The sequence below is a fragment of the Thamnophis elegans genome, chromosome 12, assembly GCF_009769535.1.
Source record: "Thamnophis elegans isolate rThaEle1 chromosome 12, rThaEle1.pri, whole genome shotgun sequence".
In the NCBI taxonomy this organism is placed as follows: Eukaryota; Metazoa; Chordata; class Lepidosauria; order Squamata; family Colubridae; genus Thamnophis; species Thamnophis elegans.
In genome coordinates, this window is record NC_045552.1 from 25,351,116 (window position 1) to 25,371,983 (window position 20,868).

The 20,868-nt window shown below is 41.9% G+C and overlaps 1 protein-coding gene across 1 annotated transcript in view; it reads right to left on the reverse strand.

The window, feature by feature from the left end:
- COL9A2 (collagen type IX alpha 2 chain) overlaps window positions 1–20,868 on the reverse strand; it is a 67,798-nt gene that overhangs the window by 34,810 nt on the left and 12,120 nt on the right. The window contains 13 exon segments of the mRNA XM_032227767.1: window positions 1,324–1,377; window positions 2,614–2,667; window positions 4,587–4,638; window positions 5,293–5,351; window positions 6,965–7,018; window positions 8,037–8,093; window positions 9,953–10,000; window positions 10,535–10,586; window positions 13,543–13,552; window positions 15,815–15,874; window positions 18,316–18,397; window positions 18,761–18,814; window positions 19,532–19,594. Coding sequence (XP_032083658.1) covers window positions 1,324–1,377; window positions 2,614–2,667; window positions 4,587–4,638; window positions 5,293–5,351; window positions 6,965–7,018; window positions 8,037–8,093; window positions 9,953–10,000; window positions 10,535–10,586; window positions 13,543–13,552; window positions 15,815–15,874; window positions 18,316–18,397; window positions 18,761–18,814; window positions 19,532–19,594 — 699 coding nt within the window.

A 20,868-nucleotide genomic window follows, 5' to 3' on the forward strand; every position in this document is an offset into this window, starting at 1 on the left:
TTTCTCCATTTATTTTTGGAGTTACTTGTTGAAATAAATAAAGCTGCTGGATTTGGTGGATTAATATTATGTGGGTATTAGATGCAGTGCATATAGTCAAGGCTATGGTTTTCCCAGTTGCAATGTATGGCTGTGAAGGTCATAAGAAAGGCTGAGCGGCAAAAAATTGAGGACTTTGAACTCCGGTGCTGGAGAAGACTCCTGCGAGTCCCTTGGACTGCAAGGTTATCAAATCAGTCAGTCCTAGAGGAGATCAACCTGACTGATCTTTAGAAGGCCAGATCCTGAAGAGGAAACTCAAATACTTTGGCCACCTAATGAGAAGGAAGGACTCACTGGAGAAGAGCCCCTGCTGGGAAAAATGGAGGGCAAAAGAGAAGGGGATGACAGAGAATGATGGCTGGATGGAGTCACCAAAGCAGTCGGCGTGAGCTTCAATGGACTCCAGAGGGTGGTAGAGGACAGGAAGACCTGGAGGAATGTTGTCCATGGGGTCGCGATGGGTCGGACACAACTTCGCAACTAACAACAATGAGATGCACCAATTTTACTCCTCCTTTGCTTCGAGTTCCTTGAAAGGAGGAAGAAGTAGAATTTGCGTATCTAATGCCCGCACATATTAATCCACCAAGGTGGGAGTTATTCAGTTCTCCCCAGGAATGGGGAAGGAACAAATGCATTAAATATACACAGGTTGTCCTTGACGTAAGAGTTACCACGTGAGTAACTTGACTTGATGACCGTTTTTGCAGTTGGTAGTTAAACAAATGCAATAGTCACAAAGCAGCCACTGTGGTTGTTAAGTGAACACAGTGGTCATTAAGCGAACCAATGGTTTGCTTACCTGTGCATAGGAACAGTTTTGCCAAAAATTGAAGTGTGTCGTTTTTTCTTAAAATGGTCCTAAAATGCAGCCTCAAGACTGTGTGACATTGTAAACAATCCCACAGCAGCCCATGTTGCTAAGAGCCCAAATTTCAGTCATGTGAATGTGGAGCATCAGAACTTTGGAACCGGGTCTTAAGCTCCTTGTCAAGTTTCCTAACGATGCCTTAATTGATTCATAATAATCGAGCCAATGTTTTAATACAAAAAACAGTGATTTATTAATAGCTTCATTAGGCAAGATTTGTTTGCAGTCAAGCCTTTGCTTTGTTTTTTTTTCTTCTGAACTTTGCCCCTGTAACTTCCCTCCCCTCAGTCTGTGTCACTCCTTTTTGGGTCAACTCAAGGACCCCCTGTAGAGTGCCATTAGTCCTTTTGATACGGCGCCTCTTTTCAAAGATTTAATGCAATGCTTCCGGGGGGGGAGGGGATACTCACAATTTCTCCCTTCTCTCCAACTTGTCCTGGGGGTCCCCTGGGACCATCTTCACCCTAAATCATGGTTACAGAGAAAGCAATGAGTAAAAATGTTTATGCAACGGGATTAGCCTGAGCAAATCCATCTTGGCTATAGCACCTCAATATGCATATTCATGGGCTAATTGCAAACCAGTGGCTACTTTTGCATAACACACCAGGTAAGCACAGGTGCGTTCTTTGGGGCTTCTTGTAATGTAGGAACTGGGGTTCCTGGGGCCTCACTGAATAATCCCAGCGCATCTGAAAAAGCTGCCAGGTGAGAGAAAAATGGGAGCAATCAGGAGCCTCATTACTCTTAAATCCTGAAAGTGTGAGAAAATGCATGGCTAAGGCATGAGTAGCATTGGAGAAAGGGCCAGTTAATTTCGGGAGCTATAACCTTGAGAGCTGCAGATCAAGAAATCCATTGCCCCAATCTTACCTTCATCTTAAAATTGGTTAAGCATCCAATATTCTCTAAGAGTCATATCTCTAGGATGTCATGAATGTTGACTATCAGGTTTTATTGTGGGTATTGAAGCGTTTTTAGGATGGAAATTCTCGGGATCAGAATCACCCCAAATTGAAAATGTCATCATGAAGGATTCCTTCCTCCCTCCCTCTCCTTTCTTTCTCTTCTTCCTTTTTCCTTCCTACTTCCAGTCATGTTTCTCCTTCCTTCCCTCCTCCTCTCCTCCCTTCTTCCTCCCTTCTTCATTCATGTTCCTTCTTCCTCCTCCTATTATTTCCTTTATTATTTCTTCCTTCCTTATTCATGTTCCTTCTTCCTCCTCCATTCTTCTCCTCCATTCACCTCCCTTTCCAAAATAGATAGGAAACTTTCTTTTGTTACTTTATTTTTCTTTCTTTCTTTCTATCTTTCGTTTCTCTTTCCTTCTTTCTTTTCTTCTTTTTCTTTCTTTTTTCTTCTTTTCTCTTTCTTTCTTTGTCTTTCTGCCTTTTCTTTCCTCTCCAAGGATCACAGGTTGGAACAAATGACCAAAAATCACCTTTAGCATCCCTTGTGAATCCACCTAAGAAGTTCTTCCTGGCAGTCAACCTTACAGCAAACCAGGCAGAACACAGAGAAAGTACATGAACCCCATTTCTTTCCAGGAAAATGTCACATCTTATTTTTTTCCTCCTCATCCAAAGAATTTTGCCCAGGAAAACCAGAGAGGCAGCTCTCTTCCCTGAGCATGACTAGCCCATGGGGCCGGGTGATTAATGGAAGAAATTAGAAATGAATATAAAAGAGAAACAAATTACCCGGGGACCAACAGCTCCAATACTCCCAGTCATGCCTTTGTAACCTTGAGAACCCTAAAAAGAAAACAACCAAGAGTAAAGCAGAATCTCATCTTGCTGAATATCAGTTTCAAACCGGGAGGACGGACAGCTCCTCAGAAACACATCCATCCAAAAGGGATCTTCCCTAAAAGCTTCTCAGAATTTTATCTAAGTCTGCTTTAGTCTAGCATTGTTAATGTCAGGCTCAAGGAACCAAGAAGACCCCAATGGAGCATAGATTCCTTATTGCTGTTCGCATAGAGCAGGGATCAGCAACCTGTGGCTCTGGAGCCGCATGTGGCTCTTTCATCCCTCTGCTGCGGCTCCCTGTCGCTCAAAATATGCATCACAACTGCCAATGTGCGACACCTGCCGGCATGCAATTTATTGAGTTTTTCAACCCCCAGTAGGCAAACCATGGATAAATCCAAGAAAAGTTTCAGAAGAAAACAGAACATTTAATTCAACTACATATGCTAGTACTGTGGCCGCTCAGGAAATAGTCAGGCACACGAAGAGTTTTGTGGCTCCCGATGTTTCTTTTCTGTGGGAAACGGGTCCAAATGGCTCTTTGAGTGTTTATGGTTGCTGACTGGGCCTAGAGAAGAACCTTGCCAGATTTTAGGGAGGATTATTAGCTCTTTAACCGTTCCCTCTTGCAAACCATTGCCAGATTCCAACGCAGTTATGCAGTTAAAACACAACTGTTGCAATTCATGTAATTTGTCTTCTTCCCCATCGCCTGTAGGCTGGACAGGAAACAACGGATGGAAACTAACCACAGAGAGAAGCAACCTAGAACTAAGGAAAATTCCTAACAATGATGACAATTAACCAGTGGAACAAATTGCCTTCGGAAGTTGTAGGTGCCCCGTCACTAAGGCTTTTAAGAAGAGACTGGACAGCCATTTATCAGAAATAGTATAGCTCTCCTGAGAGAGCAGGAAATTGGACTAGATGATCTCCAAGGTCCCTTCCAACTCTATTACTGTTCCCTTACCACGAGAGGTGAGGCGGGCCTCTATTCTTCTGACCTTCAGAAAGAGTGTCACCCCCTGGCTCTGCCAATTGGCACAGAGTGTTAGGCAATCCCGGGAAAGGTTACTGTTGTAAGATTTTCTTTCCATCATTTTAAATTTTAATACCATAATCCTACCTTTTAATTCTATTTTTGATTTGGTTAAGTGTTAGCTGCCCAGTCACTTGGCTAGTGTAGAAATGTGATGGATAGATGGATGGATGGATGGATGGATGAATTGGATCTTACCATGCCTTATTGAGACACACACAAGGTTCAGAGCCTTCTACTCCATACATCTGTGGTGGCGCAGTGGTTAGAGTGCAGTACTGCAAGCTACGTCTGCTGACTGCCTACTTCCAGCAGTTCGGGGAGTTCAATTCTCACCAGCTCAAGGTTGACTCAGCTTTCCAACTTCTGGAGGTCGGTAAATTGAGGAGCCAAATTGTTGGGGGCAAGAGGCTGACTCTGTAACCGCTTAGAAAGGGCTGTAAAAGCACTGCAAAGCAGTATATAAGTCTAAGTGCTATTGCTATTAATATTCTTTCCTCCTCCTACTTTCCCCACAACAACAATGTACGAGGTAGGTGAGCTGGGAGAGACAACAAGCCCAAAGTCACCGACAGGGGTGAAATCCAGCAGGTTCTGACTGGTTGAAATTTTTGAGTAGTTCGGAGAACCGGTAAATACCACCTCTGTCTGGCCCCAGAATGGGGTGGGAATGGAGATTTTGCAGGATCTTTCCCCTGCCATGCACACCAAGCCACACCACGCTTACCAAGCCATGCCCACAGAACCAGTAGTAAAAAAAAATGAATTTCACCACCAGTCACCGAGATGACTTTCAGGCCAAAAGAAGGACCAGGACTTGCATGGTACTGGTGTGGGATTATTGTAACATCAATCCCCAAATCCCTGTGTTTAATTCACTTACCATCTCTCCTTTTGGTCCTGCCTTTCCTGGATGTCCCCTGGGATTCTGGGCCCTAGGAAAGAAAGATAAACCAAAACTGGATTATATAATCTGCAAACTGGGATGATCGTATCACACAAACCATCATCCGCGGCCCAGAAGCGGTCTTTGAAGGGATATTTTAAAATGTGCCATGCGCGTAAAAAAGGATTGGGCTCCGATGGGTTGATCATGACCACCATCCTGACTTCCACTAAACTTCTCCCCATAAAAGGACCCTCCTGCTTTGACCCTGTTTGTTCTATTTTGAGATGGAACATCAAAAAAATCAACAGGCTGGCTGGGCAATTCTGGCAGTTGAAATCCACGCCTTAAAGTTACCAATCTTGAGAAACCTGATATATGGTATAATAAAATTATATTACTTGGATTTATGAGCTCTCAGTACCTACTTATGTAGAGAGATGACCTCTATTGTAAGTAATGACCCTGACTAGATGATCAGATATGGAAGCTTAGAAATTGTCAGAAAGTTGAATAATTATGCTTGCTTGTCAGGCTCCTAGAGTAAAAAATACATCTCCAGCTTGTTCCATTTTGTTTTTCCTTATCAAGCCTTGGAGATAGACTGGAAAAAGTGAATAAGGCTACAGGGGTGTCTGGCACAAGAGTAATAAAATCTCTGGAGCAAAGGGAATGAGATTAAGAAGTAGAAATAATGAAATACATTACAGGGGGACCCTGAATGCCTTGTTCTCCAGAAAGGCCCACGTCACCCCTTGGACCCTAGGAAATAAAAAGAGATGAGTATCAAACTGTAGAAAGGACAAACATCTAGAGATGAGCTTTACATCAAGAGAATTAGAAATCAGACTGACTGCATGTGTAAACTGTCAACCCTATCACACCAATTTAGGTTTCCGGGTTGGAAAATCTTCCTGGTGCCCTACATATTGTCAGAATTATACGACTTCTAAATTATCAGTCAAATGGAGCCAGAGGTACTGTTGATGCCAGAGGGCATCAATTTAAGGAAGGCTAACATAGCATATCCCCAAAGTTGAGCAGGCAGGCAGGGTTGGCTACATACATGGTAGACTTTAGGAGAAACCCTTCCATATACCACCTCTTACAACATTAGACAACACAGTATCAATAGTAGAGACCTTCAGATTATTAGGTTCAATCATATCCCAAGACCTAAAATTGACACCCAGCATCAAAAACGTCATCAAAAAATCACAATAAAGAATGTTCTTTCTGTGCCGATTCAGGGAGATCAAACTGCCCAAAGAGCTACTGATTCAGTTCTACAGAGGAATTACTGAGTCTTCTCATCTGCACCTCTATAACTGTCTGGTTTGGTTCTGCAACCCAAAAAGGAACTTCAGAGGATAATTAGAACTGCAGAAAAAACAATTGCTACCAACCTGCCTTCCATTGAGAATCTGTATATTACACAAGTCAAAAAGAGGGCCATGAAAATATTTACAGACCCCTCACATCCTGGACATAAATTGTTTCAACTCCTACCCTCAAAACGATGCTATAGAGCACTACATACCAAGACAACTAGACACGAGAACAGTTTTTCCCAAACACCATCACTTTGCTAAACAAATAATTCCCTCAACACTGTCAAACAATTCACTAAGTCTGTACTAAGTCTTATATTACTATTAGTTCTTTCATTGTTCCTATCACCCATCTCCTCCCACTTATGATTGCAGCACTGCAACTTTGTTGTTTGTATCCTTACGATTTATATTGATATTGCTTCCTGATTGCTTATTTGTACCCTATGACTATCATTAAGTGTTGTATCTTAGGATTCTGACGAATGTATCTTGTCTTTTTATGTACACTGGGAGCCTATGCACCAAAGACAAATTCCTTGTGTGTCCAATCACACTTGGCCAATAAAGAATTCTACTTCTATTCTGTTCTATTCTATTCTATTCCATCCCATTCCATTCTTCTCCTATTCTATTCTATTCCATTCCATTCATCTTCTATTCTATTCTATTCATGCTTCTCAATAGAATTCTATTCTATTCTATTCTATTCGTGCTTCTCAACCTCAGCCAGATTAAGATCTGTGGACTTCAATTCCTGGAATTGATGGCTGGGAATTCTGGGAATTGAAGTCCACACATCTTAAACTAGCCAAAGTTGAGGAACACTGGGCTACATGATTGAGATTTCTTCAGCTGGCAAACCTGGTGGCATTGGCTGAGCCTTTCTTATATGCTCATCCACCAGCTTCGTTGGCAATAAAGTTTGGGATGGAGCTGAGAAAACAGTAGAGGATTTGAACAAAACCCCTTAATCTTTCATAGCTTAATGTTCAATCAGTAAAAGAGCAAAATGAAGGGAGGATGAAGCATCTCCATTCTCACCAGCCGGCCTTGTTTTCCAGGCTCTCCGGAGGCTCCTGGTCGGCCTCTATGTCCCTAAAAGAAAAGCGAATCAAACTTTCAAAACAAATGTCAATCAACCTTTCTGATTGACAAGCTCAGCATCTTAGCCACTGAGCCACCACGTCCCTTTTAAATGTGATATAGAAACAGATAAAAAAACAGAAATATAGAAACAAATAAAAATGCAAAAATAAAGCTAGACAGGGCCCCTTTAATCAGAATGGAAACTGACCTCTAGCTAGCAATAGCAAAAGAGGAGAAAAGAGTGACATAAAAGGAAAAGGTTCCGTCACTCTGTTTTCATCTCCTGTACAATACAATACTAATAAAATTAAATTTGACTTCTTCATTAGAGAAAAAAACATTATCTATGTTTACTGGTGACTGGAAGCCTCTTACAGATATTTTGCGAAAAGGGGGGAAAGAATGAACTTGTGATTTATGGTTTTGAAGATGAGACAAGATAGATTTTGGAAAGAAGAGAGTCACGATGTAACTTTAGAGAGAGAGGTTAAAATATATTTCTTCTTATTATTACTATGAAAAATATAGGAAGCCACATTTTAATGTGTTGTTTTTTTCTTTTTGTACCCATTTTTCCCTTTCTTCTTTCCCTATCTATCTCTGATTTTTTTTCTTACATGTTTGCCTTTTCTTTAATTTCTTTTTTCTTCCTTATGTTATATTCGTTTGTTACTTTTTATCTTGTTTAAATGTTTCAATAAAAAAATTATCTATCAGTCTGTCCATCTCCAGTACTAACAAAATTAACTAATGACCCTTGCTTGTTTCCATCATGATATAGCCAACAGTTTTTCTGCTAACACTTGAACAGCAGGAAATATTAATCTATATTACTGGCAGTTCCAGTCATGTAGATTAATATTTCCCGCTGTTCAAGAGCCAGAATTAGGGGTCGGGGCTAATTAAGATTAACCAATGTGACATCCATGGGCTTAACCTAGAGAAAGTCTTCATGATTCTGAAGTTTGTATGGCAATTATCGCTAACAAAGCAACCTCCACAGATCATGGAGGAGAGAAATCCTTACCTTCAACCCCTGTAAACCTGGAGGTCCTTTGAGTCCAGGTGGGCAGTTGGTTGGACACTGCAAGCCATGAAGGGAAAGGAGAAGAAGAAATGCATCTGAGATATCGTTCATCCAAGTTGCAATTTGGACAGCAATAACTGCAAGAGTCACTTGGTTAAGTTGGGTGGCTATAGGAAAAGGGAGGGAGGGAGGGGGAGGGAGGAGGGAGGGGAGGAAGGAAGGAAGGAAGGAAGGAAGGAAGTAGAGAAATAGAAGGGATTGGGGCAAAGGTGAGAGAAGGGAGGAAGAAAAGTGGCTGAGTGAGTGCAGGAAGAAATAGTGGAAGAAGAAAGGAAGGACAAGGAGGGAGAATGAAAAAGAGAGAATGAGAGAGAAAGGAAAGGAGGAAGGAAAGAGAGAGGGGAAGGGAGGGAGGGAGGAGAGAAATAGAAGGGATTGGGAGAAAGAAAGTGAGAGGAGGGAGGAAGAAAAGTGGCTGAGTGGGTACAGGAAGGAATAGTGGAAGAAGGAAGGAAGGACAGGGAGGGAGGGAGAATGAAAAAGGAGAATGAGAAAGGGAAGGAAAGGAGGAAGGAAGAGAGGGGGAAGGAAGGGAGGGGGAGAAGAGAAATAGAAGGGATTTGGGGAAAGAAGGTGACAGGAGGGAGGAAGAAAGTGGCTAAGTGAGTGGAGGAAGGAATAGTGGAAGAAGGAAGGAAGGAGAGGGAGGGAGAGAAAGAAAAAGAGGAGAACACGAGAAAGAAAGGAAAGGAAGAAAGAAGAAGGAAGGAGGGAGGGAGAGGGAGGAGAGAGATAGCCAACCCTCCAAAACACCAATAGCTTGGTTGCCTAAGCTAAGATGAAACTAAGATGAAATCGTTGGAACCTTATACAGATGCCATTCTGGGTGATTGGGAAATTCACTGGCTTTATGTTACTTGAAAAGGAAAAAATCTTGAACCAGAAGAATCTAAAGGATGCCCAGAAGGTGGATTGGACTAGAAGTCTAACTGACCTAGCCACCTATTTTGTAGAGCTAAGGAAGGCAACAGGAAATATATTACATCTATTACCAAAGCGAGGAAGGGTGAAGCATATTTAAGTCCACAATAAACAAGAAATACCAAAGAGGCTTAAAGGTTCCCCTCACACATATGTGCTGCCCCCGACTCTAGGGCGCAATGCTCATCTCCTTTCCAAAGCCAAAGAGCCAGTGCTGTCCGAAAACATCTCCGTAGTCATGTGGCTGGCATGACTAAACACCGAAGGTGCACAGAACGCTGTTACCTTCCCACCAGAAGTGGTTCCTATTTTTCTACTTGCATTTTTACGTCCTTTCAAACTGCTAGGTTGGCAGAAGCTGGGACAAGTCACAGGAGCCCTCCGTTATGTGGCACTCGGAATTCGATACCAAAGAGGCTTAAAAAGGCTAATAATTCTTAGAAATATAAAAATAGGGAGGAGATACGGCATAATCAAACAAGCAAGACTGATCTCACCCTCACTAGGTAGACCAGGTCAGGAAATCAACACCACATAAGGGTTGAAACTATTTTTTTATTGAAATTGGCTAAAATAAGACAAACTTGCTAGTCTGATTGTGCTCCCTTTTCCTCTCCCACCTTAATTTTACTTCTATTAAAGTGTGAATATGAATTCAAACCGATGAATGCTACATTAGTGCACTTTATGCTCCAAATATTGTAGCCTGTGACTGGTTCAGGACATTTGCTATGCCTCAAATAAAGGTCAGAGGACGTTTCTTGAGCATCTAGCATGGTAACGCTTTGAAAAATGAAAGTCTTAATAACAATCATGAAGTGGAAGAAAAACCAACCATGGGAGGAAAAGAAAGAGTTTCTTTGCATCTTACTATTTTTCAACCAGCCCAAGACGGGCTTTGTTATGAAATGGGAATTAAATGTAGTCCTTCTTACCACGAAATCAGCACTGCCTTCGGCTCCTTGTAGACGACCAATTGGGCCCTTAGAAAGCATGAAAAAGCATAAAGCCATCAAAAATGGAAAACATTCTCTCACTTATTAAAAAAAGTGGGTGGGTGGCAGTTACTTTTCATTTTTAACTGAAAGAAAAGTTTTTGTGGCAATGACTATCCAGACTGAAGGCTTTTAGGGTCAACACCTTGAGTGAATTTAGTTCTTTCATGGGTGCTGATATTTGAGTTGTTTCACTAGACGTTACTCTCAAATCTATAAATGACTCGCCTTCATACTACTGTATAAAGCACCCAAATCAATAGCAACAGAGCTGTGAAGGAATGTAGTCTGGATTCCCAAGAGGGAGGGGCTGCAAGAGACAACTCAGTTCAGATAGCTTGTATGAGAGAAAGAGAGTAAAGATGGTTCCTCTCTAATAGTTCCCAGAGTATATGCTTTTAGGGGATGCTAGCATGCTTTAATTTATCAAGATTTTGTCTATGGGTGAGGAACAATAAAGTAATCTGCTTGGAAGAACCTCACTGTCCTTTTCTTGGTTTTTGGAGCCTGACAAGAACTTACTGGCTTTCCAGGAGGTCCTGGAGGCCCTTGTGGTCCATCTGGTCCGCTCCCCCTAAAAAACACAAGAAGAATCATAAAACCATCCCAGCAGCAAAGTCCAAACGACAATCTACCACTCATGACTTCTCCACCAAGACTTCCATTGTGAACTCAAAAACCTGAGGGTAGGACAAGAAGCAATGGGTGGAAACTAATCAAGGAGAAAAGCAACTTAGAACTAAGGAGAAATTTCCTGACAGTTATAACAATTAATCAGTGTCCAGAAGTTATGAATGCTCCAACACTGGAAGTTTTTAAGAAGATGTTGGATAAACATTTGTCTGAAACGGTGTAGGGTTTCCTACCTAAGCAAGGGGTTGGACTAAAAGAACTCCAAGGTCCCTTCCAACTCTGTTAATTTATTCTATTCTAACATCCACAGTCTTTAAGAAAGGGCATCAGGAGTAATATCCAAAATTCTTAGAATCATCATTTTTCAACCTTGGCAAGGATGAAGGTTGAGTGCTGAAGTCCACCCATCTTCAGGTTGCCAAGGTTGAGATATACTGCTTAGGATGGCTCTCCTATTGCTATCTGAGCTATGGAAGCCATACAATGAAGTAGATAGCCAAGGAAGCAACCAGGAGTGCACAGAATGAGGCGATAAGGAAGGAAAAATGGAATTATTAGGCAATTTGGAGTGGGAAAATAATGATTTCTGGAGGTGATCTTCAATTCTATTTTATTTTTGCCTCCTTCTGGCCAAAACGGAGCAAGGTTTTGCCAAATGGTTGGTTTATTTTAAAATACAACAGAATTACTTGTGCAATATTTATTTTTAGAATACTGAAATGAGGATGTAAATTATGCAGGATGCAAAATCAACCTATCTGAACACAAGATTCGCATTATCTAATTTAATTTAACTCACTTAGCAAGCATAGGCCTGATCCTAGGAAAAGAAAGAGGGAGTGATTGGGCAGCTTTCATTTTTTAATTCCTAATTTGGGTCTCTTTCCGAATCTTTTATTATCTTTCTCCTTATTTGTTGAGTTAGTCTCAAAGATGCAAATATCCTCAGCCATATGGCAGCAGTAATATATATAAAAATTAGTTATATATAGGTTCACATAGAAATGTTGCCTCCAGATTACATTTTTGTATCATCTTTTTTTTATTTATAGTATTTCCTGGACAATTTCTACAAATATCCTGATACATGTCTCATGACACATATCTTTTCTATGGATAAAAAGCAAGTAAACCTACTTCCAGACCTGGAATGTACATTAGCCATCATTATTGTTACCTCTGTTTAATATAATCAAGTGTGTGCAATATTCGCCATAGAATAAGACATTGAAGCTGACAATGTCCATCTTGAGACCAACTTTAAATTTCATGGCTGAAAGACTTGGGAAATAGGAAGGAGAGCAGGGGTGAAATGCTACCAGTTCGTCCCAGTTTGCCTGAACCAATAATTAAAAAAGTGCTACTGATTTGTGCAAACTGGTATTTCCAAGAATCAGCTGTGACACATGATTTATATTAGTATAGATGGTATCTTGCTCAAAAGTAGTAACTATGAAAGGGATCTTGGAGTCTTAGTGGACACCATTTAAATATGAGCCAGCAGTGTGCAGCAGCTGCCAAAAGCCAACACAGTTCTAGGCTGCATAAACAGAGGGATAGAATCAAGATCATGTGAAGTGTTAATACCACTTTATAAGGCCTTGGTAAGGCCACACTTGGAATACTGCATTCAGTTTGGTCGCCCCATGAGTAGAAAGCTGTGGAACTCTAGAAAGAGTGCAGAGAAGACCAGTGAAGATGATTAGGGGACTGGAAACTAAAACGGTTTAGTGAAAAGCGGTTGCAGGAACTGGATATGTCTAGTTTAATGAAAAGAAATTTAAAGAAAAGCTGATTGTTGGAAATTGAAGGTCCTGCGCATGCATGGAAATTGATTTCACCCCTGAAGGAGAGGTGTTCCTTGTTTGTTCTCTCATTCTGGCAAACTTTGCTTTTCTGCCTAGAACATTCTGTCCAATGAAGAGTTCCAGAGAAGTCTCTGAATGTCTGCCATCCATCCATCCATTCAATATCATATCCATTCATCCCTCAGGCCAGGCCTGCAGCGATCTTTTCTTTTGCGTCTTTGGCCGGCCACACTTTCGATTATTCTACTATGCATTTTCTATTGTGGGAAAATGGGAGGGGGGATTGTAAGGAGTCACATACTATGTAGCCATAACAAAATTATTTCTAGGAAGCCAAGGTCATCCTTTGTCTTTGCACTTCTGCACCTGAGATTGGATGGGTGGAACTGCCAGTATGGCAGTGGAAGATTGGACCATGTGATGGACTTGTGGGTGTGGGGGCAAGATCTTGGACTTTCAACTGGGTGGGGAAAACCATTCATCCATCCATATTGTATCCCTCCCTTCCTCTATCTCTCCATTCATCCAATATCATATCCATTCGTCCATCCCTCCAACATTGTATCCATCCATCGATCCCTCCAATATTGTGCTGTGTTTCCCTGAAAATAAGACAAGGTCTTATTTTCTTTTGATCCCCGAAATAAGCGTTTGGCCTTATTTTCAGGGAGGTTATTATTTTTGAGGTGCAGGAGGAAGGAAGCGTGGTCACCTTATGGTTGCTGCTGTGTTACAATATTTTTGGGAGGGCTTATTTTCAGGGAGGGCTTATTTTCGTGCATGTGCTCAAATGCCAGATTGGGCTTCTTATCTGGGGAGGTCTTATTTTCAGGGAAACAGGGTATCTATCCATCCATCCACCCTATATCCATCTTTCTTTTTGCCTATAAGGACCCTCGTCATATCATTCTGCAATGTATACCAAGGAACTGATTCAGAACACTTTTAGACAACTCAGTAACCTCAAGGAATCGGTACACATCTCAACTGAACCCTTACCTTCAGTCCCAAAGGTCCCATTCTCCAGGAAGCCCAACTTGACCTGGGGGCCCTGAGACATGAAAAAGAGGGAGGGGTTTTTATTTTCACCATATGAATTCTAGATGAAAGAATAAGAGAATGGGGGACATTAAGGAAGATATTTGAGCTGGACGTCCTCCTTTGCAGAAAAGATTTGCTTGGTTAAAAAATGAAAGACTAATTTTGGAAGCTCTCCAAAACCAAGAATAGATGGCTCTTCTTCTAACTGATAGGAAGACTGCAATCTGCCTTATATCATATCAGAGCTTCATTTCACTTAGCCTAGTAATTCTTGAGGGTTTCAGCATGATATCTTTCTTGGTGCTACCTGGAGAACTCCTATTAACTTCTTTTAAAAATTAGAAAGTACCTTTTAAAAAAATTACCGTGTGCTCCTTTTGTACAGGGAAGAGTGGGGCGATCACCTGGTTTGCTACTTCAGGTTCTGATCACAGGCCAAGAGCACTGGATTTTGCCTGGGTCAGCAAAGTTCTGGGCATTTAGCAGCACATACCAAATTCTCTGATGCTGAATCAGATTGTCGGCGTGACTAATAAGCTGCCTAAAATCTCAGGCAGAAAAGGAAGCACTTTTTCCTCCCACTCTTTCTGTGTTAAGGAAGGCACGCAGATTTGCAAACCTCCCTTGCTTTTGATTTCAAAACATCATATTCCAGTAAGAAAAAGAAGGGCTGCACATGTGGATTCCGTGCATGAAAATCAGTTTAACTACAGGTAGTCCTCCACATATAGCAGTTCACTTAGTGACCGAATTTACATCGACACTGGGGGGGGAAAATGACTTAGGACCATTTTTCACATTAGACCCTTGCCGCATCCTCATGGTCACACGATCAAAACTGGAGCTTGCAATTGACTATTTGTGACGGTGGCAGGGCACCGATAATGATGTGATCTTTTGTGACCTTCTGACAAGCAAAGTCGTGGGGAAGCCAGATTCATTTAACAACTGTGCTGCCAACTAACAACTGCAGTGATTCACTTACCACGTGGCAAGGGGAAAAAGGCCAAAAACCGGGGGGAAACTCACTTGACAAATGAACTAGTAGGAGGAATTTTGGGCAATTGAGGACTATCTGTACTTGCTGCATTGATTGAATTAAGATTCCCTCGCACATATGTGCTAGTTGTTCCCAACACTAGAGAGCGGTGCTCATCTCTGTTTCGAAGCCGAAGAGCCAGCGCCTGTTCTGAAGATGTCTTGCATGACTAAACGCCACAGGCGCATGGAACACTATTACCTTCCCATCAAAGGTGGTTCCTATTTTTCTACTTGTATTTTTACGTGCTTTCGAACAGTTAGGTTGGCAGAAGCTGGGACAAGTAACAGGAGCTCACTCCGTTACACGGTGCTAGGGATTCAAACTGCTGAACTGCTGACCTTTCTGATCGACAAGCTCAGTGTCTTAGACACTGAGCCACCATGTCATTGGATTACATCTTCTTATTCAATTTCTGACTCTGAATACTGATAAGTCTTTGACTTATGGCTACAAATGGGCTCAGAATTTCCATTGTTAATTAAGGCAGTTTTAAGTTAGTCGTGCCTGTTTTACGACCTTTTTGGCCACTATTGTTAAGCGCATCACTACACTTGTTAAGTGAATCATGCAGTCGTTAAACAAGTCCAGCTTCCCACTAGCTTTACTTGTCAGAAGCTGGCTGGGAAGATCACAAATGGTGATCAAGTGATCCTGGGACACGGCAACTGTCATAATGCATTGCTAGCTGCCAAATGCCTGGTTCATGTAATCAGATTACCATGACAGTTGAGAACTGAAAATAAGCCACATTTTCCAGCACCATTGCCATAACGAATGGTCATCAAATGAATGGACTCCGGGTGTCAGACCTGCAAGCCATCGTTTATCTTTGGAACTTCAGGCATGCCACATTTTCTACTGAGGGAAATGGGAGGGGGGAATTATACAAAGTGTGGGAGATATTCAGTCAAAATAACATTCTTTCTCAGAAGTCAAGGCCATCTGGCCCTGCACCTGGAGTGGGAGGCATCTCCAGTTTTGCATGGTTCCTGTTTGGGCCATGTGATGGACATGGGTGGGTGTCGGGCAGGGACTTGAATTTCTTTTGGATGGGGAAAACCTGGAAGCTTTCAGATTCGGGTTTTCCCAGATGTGCTAATATCACATCTCAAATAAAATGGAACTTTGAGGAAACTCAAGCTCAGAGTCTTCTTTCGTTGGGGGTGTTACATTAACATTAACCGGAATCTGAAAGTTCATCAGGAGTATCCAATTATTTTGCATTTAAATGAGAACCAAGCAAATGTCTTCTTTATTGTCATCAAGCACACTACCTACCACCAGTGTAACCCAACATGTCACAAGTCACACTACAGGAAGGCCTGGAAATCTGGGTCCCTGAAACAGACAGATACAATAGGTTGTTATTCTTCAATGCAGGTCACTGCTGAAAAATTAAGCGCTGTAGCACTGGCACCAACATTTCTAAGACTAAGAAACATCTTGCTTTTCTCTAGTCAGAATTCACTGCATTGGGGGATTATAATTTTTTCAACCATGGTGCACATTTAGAATTTGAGAACATATTAGAGAAATCCTCACAAAACTATCATCCTGCTGGATGTGGCCAATCATGAAAAAAAAAACTATGGCAGGGGAGAATTTAATTCCCTTGCTGCAGCCACCCATGATTTATTTTTAAGACCAGCTGTGGGATCTAAGTTGGGCCCAGTGGCTCTGCATTAAATATGGATCATGTGGATATTTAGGATGGAATGTTGGAATGTTCTTGTTGTGGCCCGCCATTGGCCTGCGGAGCTGGCAGCAAAGACAGTGAGGAGGTTGGGGAGGAACATGGTCCAGTCCAGGAGTCTGGGGAAGACTCAGACGAGGGCTCTGCGTCGGAGGCAGAGAGTGGCCAGGGCCATCTGGGAGTTACGTGCTGCCTCCGGAGCCTCCAGAGTCAGACATCAGTGAGGCAGAAGAACAGTGTGAGCCTGTTTCCAATGTGCGCATGCACAGAGCAGCTAGAAGACAAGAAGAGTTAAGACAAAAGGGGCGACTCGGGAGAAAGGCTTGGAGATGATTGGCCCCTCCCATAAGCCATAAAAGAGGAGCCAACAGGACGTGAGCCTTTGCAGGAAGCAATTTGTTCATTCTGGTCGGTTCAAATTCTGAAGCTCCATTTGACTCTGTGCTTCATTTGGCCTTGCAAAACTAATTGACAATTAGGTCTCTAGAAGCATTTCAAGGAAGATAAAGGTGGGTGCTTATCAGCATTACCCTGAAAGACTGTGGCAGATGTCTGTCGGACTCTTCACAGACTGTTTGTGAATCATTATGGGCTGTGAATGACCATAATTCACAGTCGTTTAAATAAAAGAGGGTTTTGGGGGACTAAACGTGTGATTTATGCTTTATCAGGAAGCCTAGGTCAGAACAGTTCTGAGGCCCAAAAATGTTTGAGAAAAACCTGGTCCCATTTCTAGTGCTCCATTCCGAGATCCCGCCACCAAATGAATCTGAAAATTCTGATTGTCTCGAGATTCAGAGAAATTTGCATTCTTGCAGGATGCATTGTTAATAATCTAAGATCATAAACAAAGGTTTGGTTTTGGCTTATGCTAGAGAAGCCCTGGGTAGATCAAAACTCAGGCCACAATTGGAAAACGTTTCCCCCAGTTGCATTAAAGTTACATGTCATTACTCTGGACAATGGAGGTATTTGCTTATCCAGCATGTGCAAAGAAAAGCAGGCACTTACTGGGAGCCCCAGTGGTCCAGGAAGTCCAGGCTGGCCCTGCAAGAGAAGAGAGAATTTTGATGTAGCAGGAGCCACAAAACAAGACTTTGATTCAACTTCCAATTTCAGAGGTTTCCCCAAAGACTTATTTGTCTATGGAGATTCTTGGTCATCCAGGTCATGGTTGTCTCAAAGGTGCTCTTTTTTTTCCAAGAGGCAACTGGATTTTCTTATTTATTTCTTTGCTTTGAAGACGTGCAAATGGGTATGGAGTTTTCTTGGAACTGCTGAAAGGACCGTGTTGTAAATGAGATAGACACAAAAAAAAAACACTTCATAAATGCAAGGCACAACATAGGAGAACAAACCCATCAGGACTAGATACAGCAGTCCAACTCCATCTAAAAGACAAAGTCCACTCTTTTGAAGGCAGCAAAGTCCACATTTTGGACAGAGAGGACCACTGGTTGGAAAGAGGGGTCAAAGAGGCCATCTATGTCAAAATTGATCAGCCCTCTCTAAACACATGGGTAGGGATACGACATCATCTATCTCCAGTCTACAACACAGTCCTTTCAGCAGTTCCAAGAAGGCTCCACACCCATTTGCACCACTCAGATGACCCTTTTTGTTTTTTTCCAAAAACAAAAAGGCCCTGAAAAAGGCTTTTTTCGGCCTGAAAAAAGCCTCAAAAACAGGCTGAAAAAAGCCCCGAAAAAAGGCCTGAAAACTGGCTGAAAAAAGGCTTGAAAACGGGCCCAAAAAGGCCTGAAAATGGGCCATAAAAAGGCCTGAAAATGGGGCATGCAGAGCCCCAAAAATGACTGGCAGGTTGGCGGGGCTTCGGCAATATTCGGTCTATAAGACGCACAGACATTTTCACTCCCTTTTGGGAGTCAAAAAGGTGCAACTTATAGTCCGAAAAATACAGTAGGTCTCTGGAAGTGCTTCAAGAGAGATAAAGGTGGGTGCTTATCAGCATTATTTATTTTATTTGTTTGTTATTTATTTATTAATGGGATTTATATGCCACCCATAAATCCCATTAATAAATAATAAATAAATAAATAAATAAATAATACTGATAAGCACCCACCTTTATGTCCCTTGAAGCACTTCCAGAGACCTACTGCATTACCCTGAAAGACTGTGTCAGAGTGGTTGTGAGTCATTACAGGCTGTGAATGAACATAATTCACAGCCGTTTAAATAAAAAAAAGGGTTTTGGGATTTTTACTGTCTCAGGAAGCCTAGGTCACCACAGACCTTTCCCATTCATTCTTCAGCAGTAGTAATAACAGTCATGGCATTAGAAAGTAGGATCAAAAGCTGAAGTCAATCATGGATCCTGGGATACTTTTCTCTAAACTGTGCCCCCCTCTCCCCATGTGAGATCACAGCTTCTTGAGGGTATCTGAAGTTGCAGTCCCAGTACATGGGAACAACAAGCTGAGGAAGGATACTTTGGTGACTTCAACATGGATCAAAATTCAACATGCATGCATCAAAATCTCTCCCCCAGCAGAAAAAAAGTTACCCACTTTGGGACCTTGTCTTCCAATACGGCCTGGCTCTCCTTTCGCTCCCGTAAGGCCCTACAAAAAAGAAGAACAAGAAATAATAAAAAGGATAGTTTGGGAGAAATGGTATAAGTGGTTAGATGATAGAAATAAGAAATTGGGAAATGTAAAGTGTATCATAGTAGAATTAGGAAACAGTGATAAGAAAGTAGGAAAAGTAGGATTTACGGAAAGTAGAAAAAGACATATAATAGAATAAGGGTAACAACAGCTGTCTGATACAAATGACCAAACACAGAGTATTAAGTAAAGGGGTAAGAAATAAAATGACTATAAGTATAAAATTGGAATGTATAGAGGGGGGGAAACAATACTTGTAAAGATGCACCAATAGATATCTGCTGTAAGAAGGAATGTGCAATTCCGGTGTTGTTTGTAAGTTTTGTGTATATTTTTGTCAATGTGTTTAAGTGTTTAAAATTAAAAATGTAATTAAAAAAAGGAAAAGGATAAGAAGGAGAATGACAGGAATCAATTGATGGTATCAACCAGCATTTGTAGAGAGAAGCAAGAAGTTTGGCTGAAGCCCTGAAGATCATCCAGGAATGATCAAGGAATCGGCTAGGGACAAATTAACGTTTGAGGGGGAGAATGGAACACAATCCAAAGGAAGCATGTTTGCATACATTTACATACTTATAGGAAGCAAAATAATATTCCAAATTAAGAACTTACAGAGCCCTGTAGATATGCAGAAGTGCAGTTCAGATTCTGGGCTGAGCAATTACTCACATCAATTCCGGGTTTTCCTGCAGCTCCATCTGGTCCTGGGAGGCCTGGAGCTCCTTTGGTCCCCTGTCACAAAGAAAGGACGGGGACATTAATTTTTCAAAAAATTCAAGGAGGAGCAGGTGCCTCACACCTAGCCCTTCTCAAAAGATTTATGTTGCTGTTCTTCAATTTAATGCTCTCTAGATATGTTGGGACATCCAATCCTGAATTTAGCCACGCTGGCGGAGAGTGATGGAATTAGTAGTCCCAACTAATCTGGGGAATGACCATCTAGGAAAGGCACGTTAAGACTGTCCAAAACTCCCACATTCCCCAAATTAAAGCTCAAGTAATCCTTGATGTAAGAGGGATGCGGTGGCTCAGTGGCTAAGATCAGAAAGGTCGGCAGTTTGGCGGTTCGAATCCCTAGCGCTGCATAACAGAGTGAGCTCCCATTACTTGTCCCAGCTTCTGCCAACCTAGCAGTTTGAAAGCACATAAAAATGCAAGTAGACAAATAGGAACCACCTTTGGTGGGAAGGGAACAGCTTTCTGTATGCAAGGGGAACTTTTACATTTAGTCCTTAATGTATGACAACAACTGGGCCCAAAATTTTCACTGCTAGGCAAGAAAGTTCAATTATGCCCCATTTAATGACCTCTTTTGCCCCAGGTGTTAAGCAAATTACCACAGTCGCTAAGTGAATCATGCAGTTATTAAGCAAAGCTAGTTTTCCTCCTTGACTTTTGCTTGTTGGAAGTCAGCTGGCCGTGTTGTTCATGTGGCCCCAGGTCACTGCAACCGTCATAAGTACATGCCCATTGCCAAGTGCCCGAATTTTGATCATGTGACCACAGGGAGACTCCAACAGTGGTTAAGTATGAAAACTGGTCATGTTGCTTTTTTTCAATGCCGTTGTAACTTTGAATGGTCACTAAATGAATGATTGCAAGCCAAGGGCTACCTGTATAGTACAGGTAGTCCTTGACATGTGACTGCAATGGAGCCTGTTCATTGGGGTTGCAAGTTGGGACGGTCGTAAAACGGATGAGTCATGGGACTGTCCTGATTTTACAACCCTTTTTGCAACAGTTCCTACGTGGCCACAGTGGCTGTAAAACAAACACTATAGTAATAAAGAAAACCCATGGTTTATTATGGGCGTGGCTCTGCAGTCATGTGACCAAGTAAAACATGGTCACATGACTGCAGGATGCTGGAAATGCCCCTAAATGCAACAGTGTTGCTGAATGCCTGAGGTTTAGGACATGTGACCGTAGAAGCCGTCTGATCGTCTGAATTGGATCAGACGTAGCTCAAGGTAAGTGCGCCATAGCTTGGAATGGTTGCTAAGCAA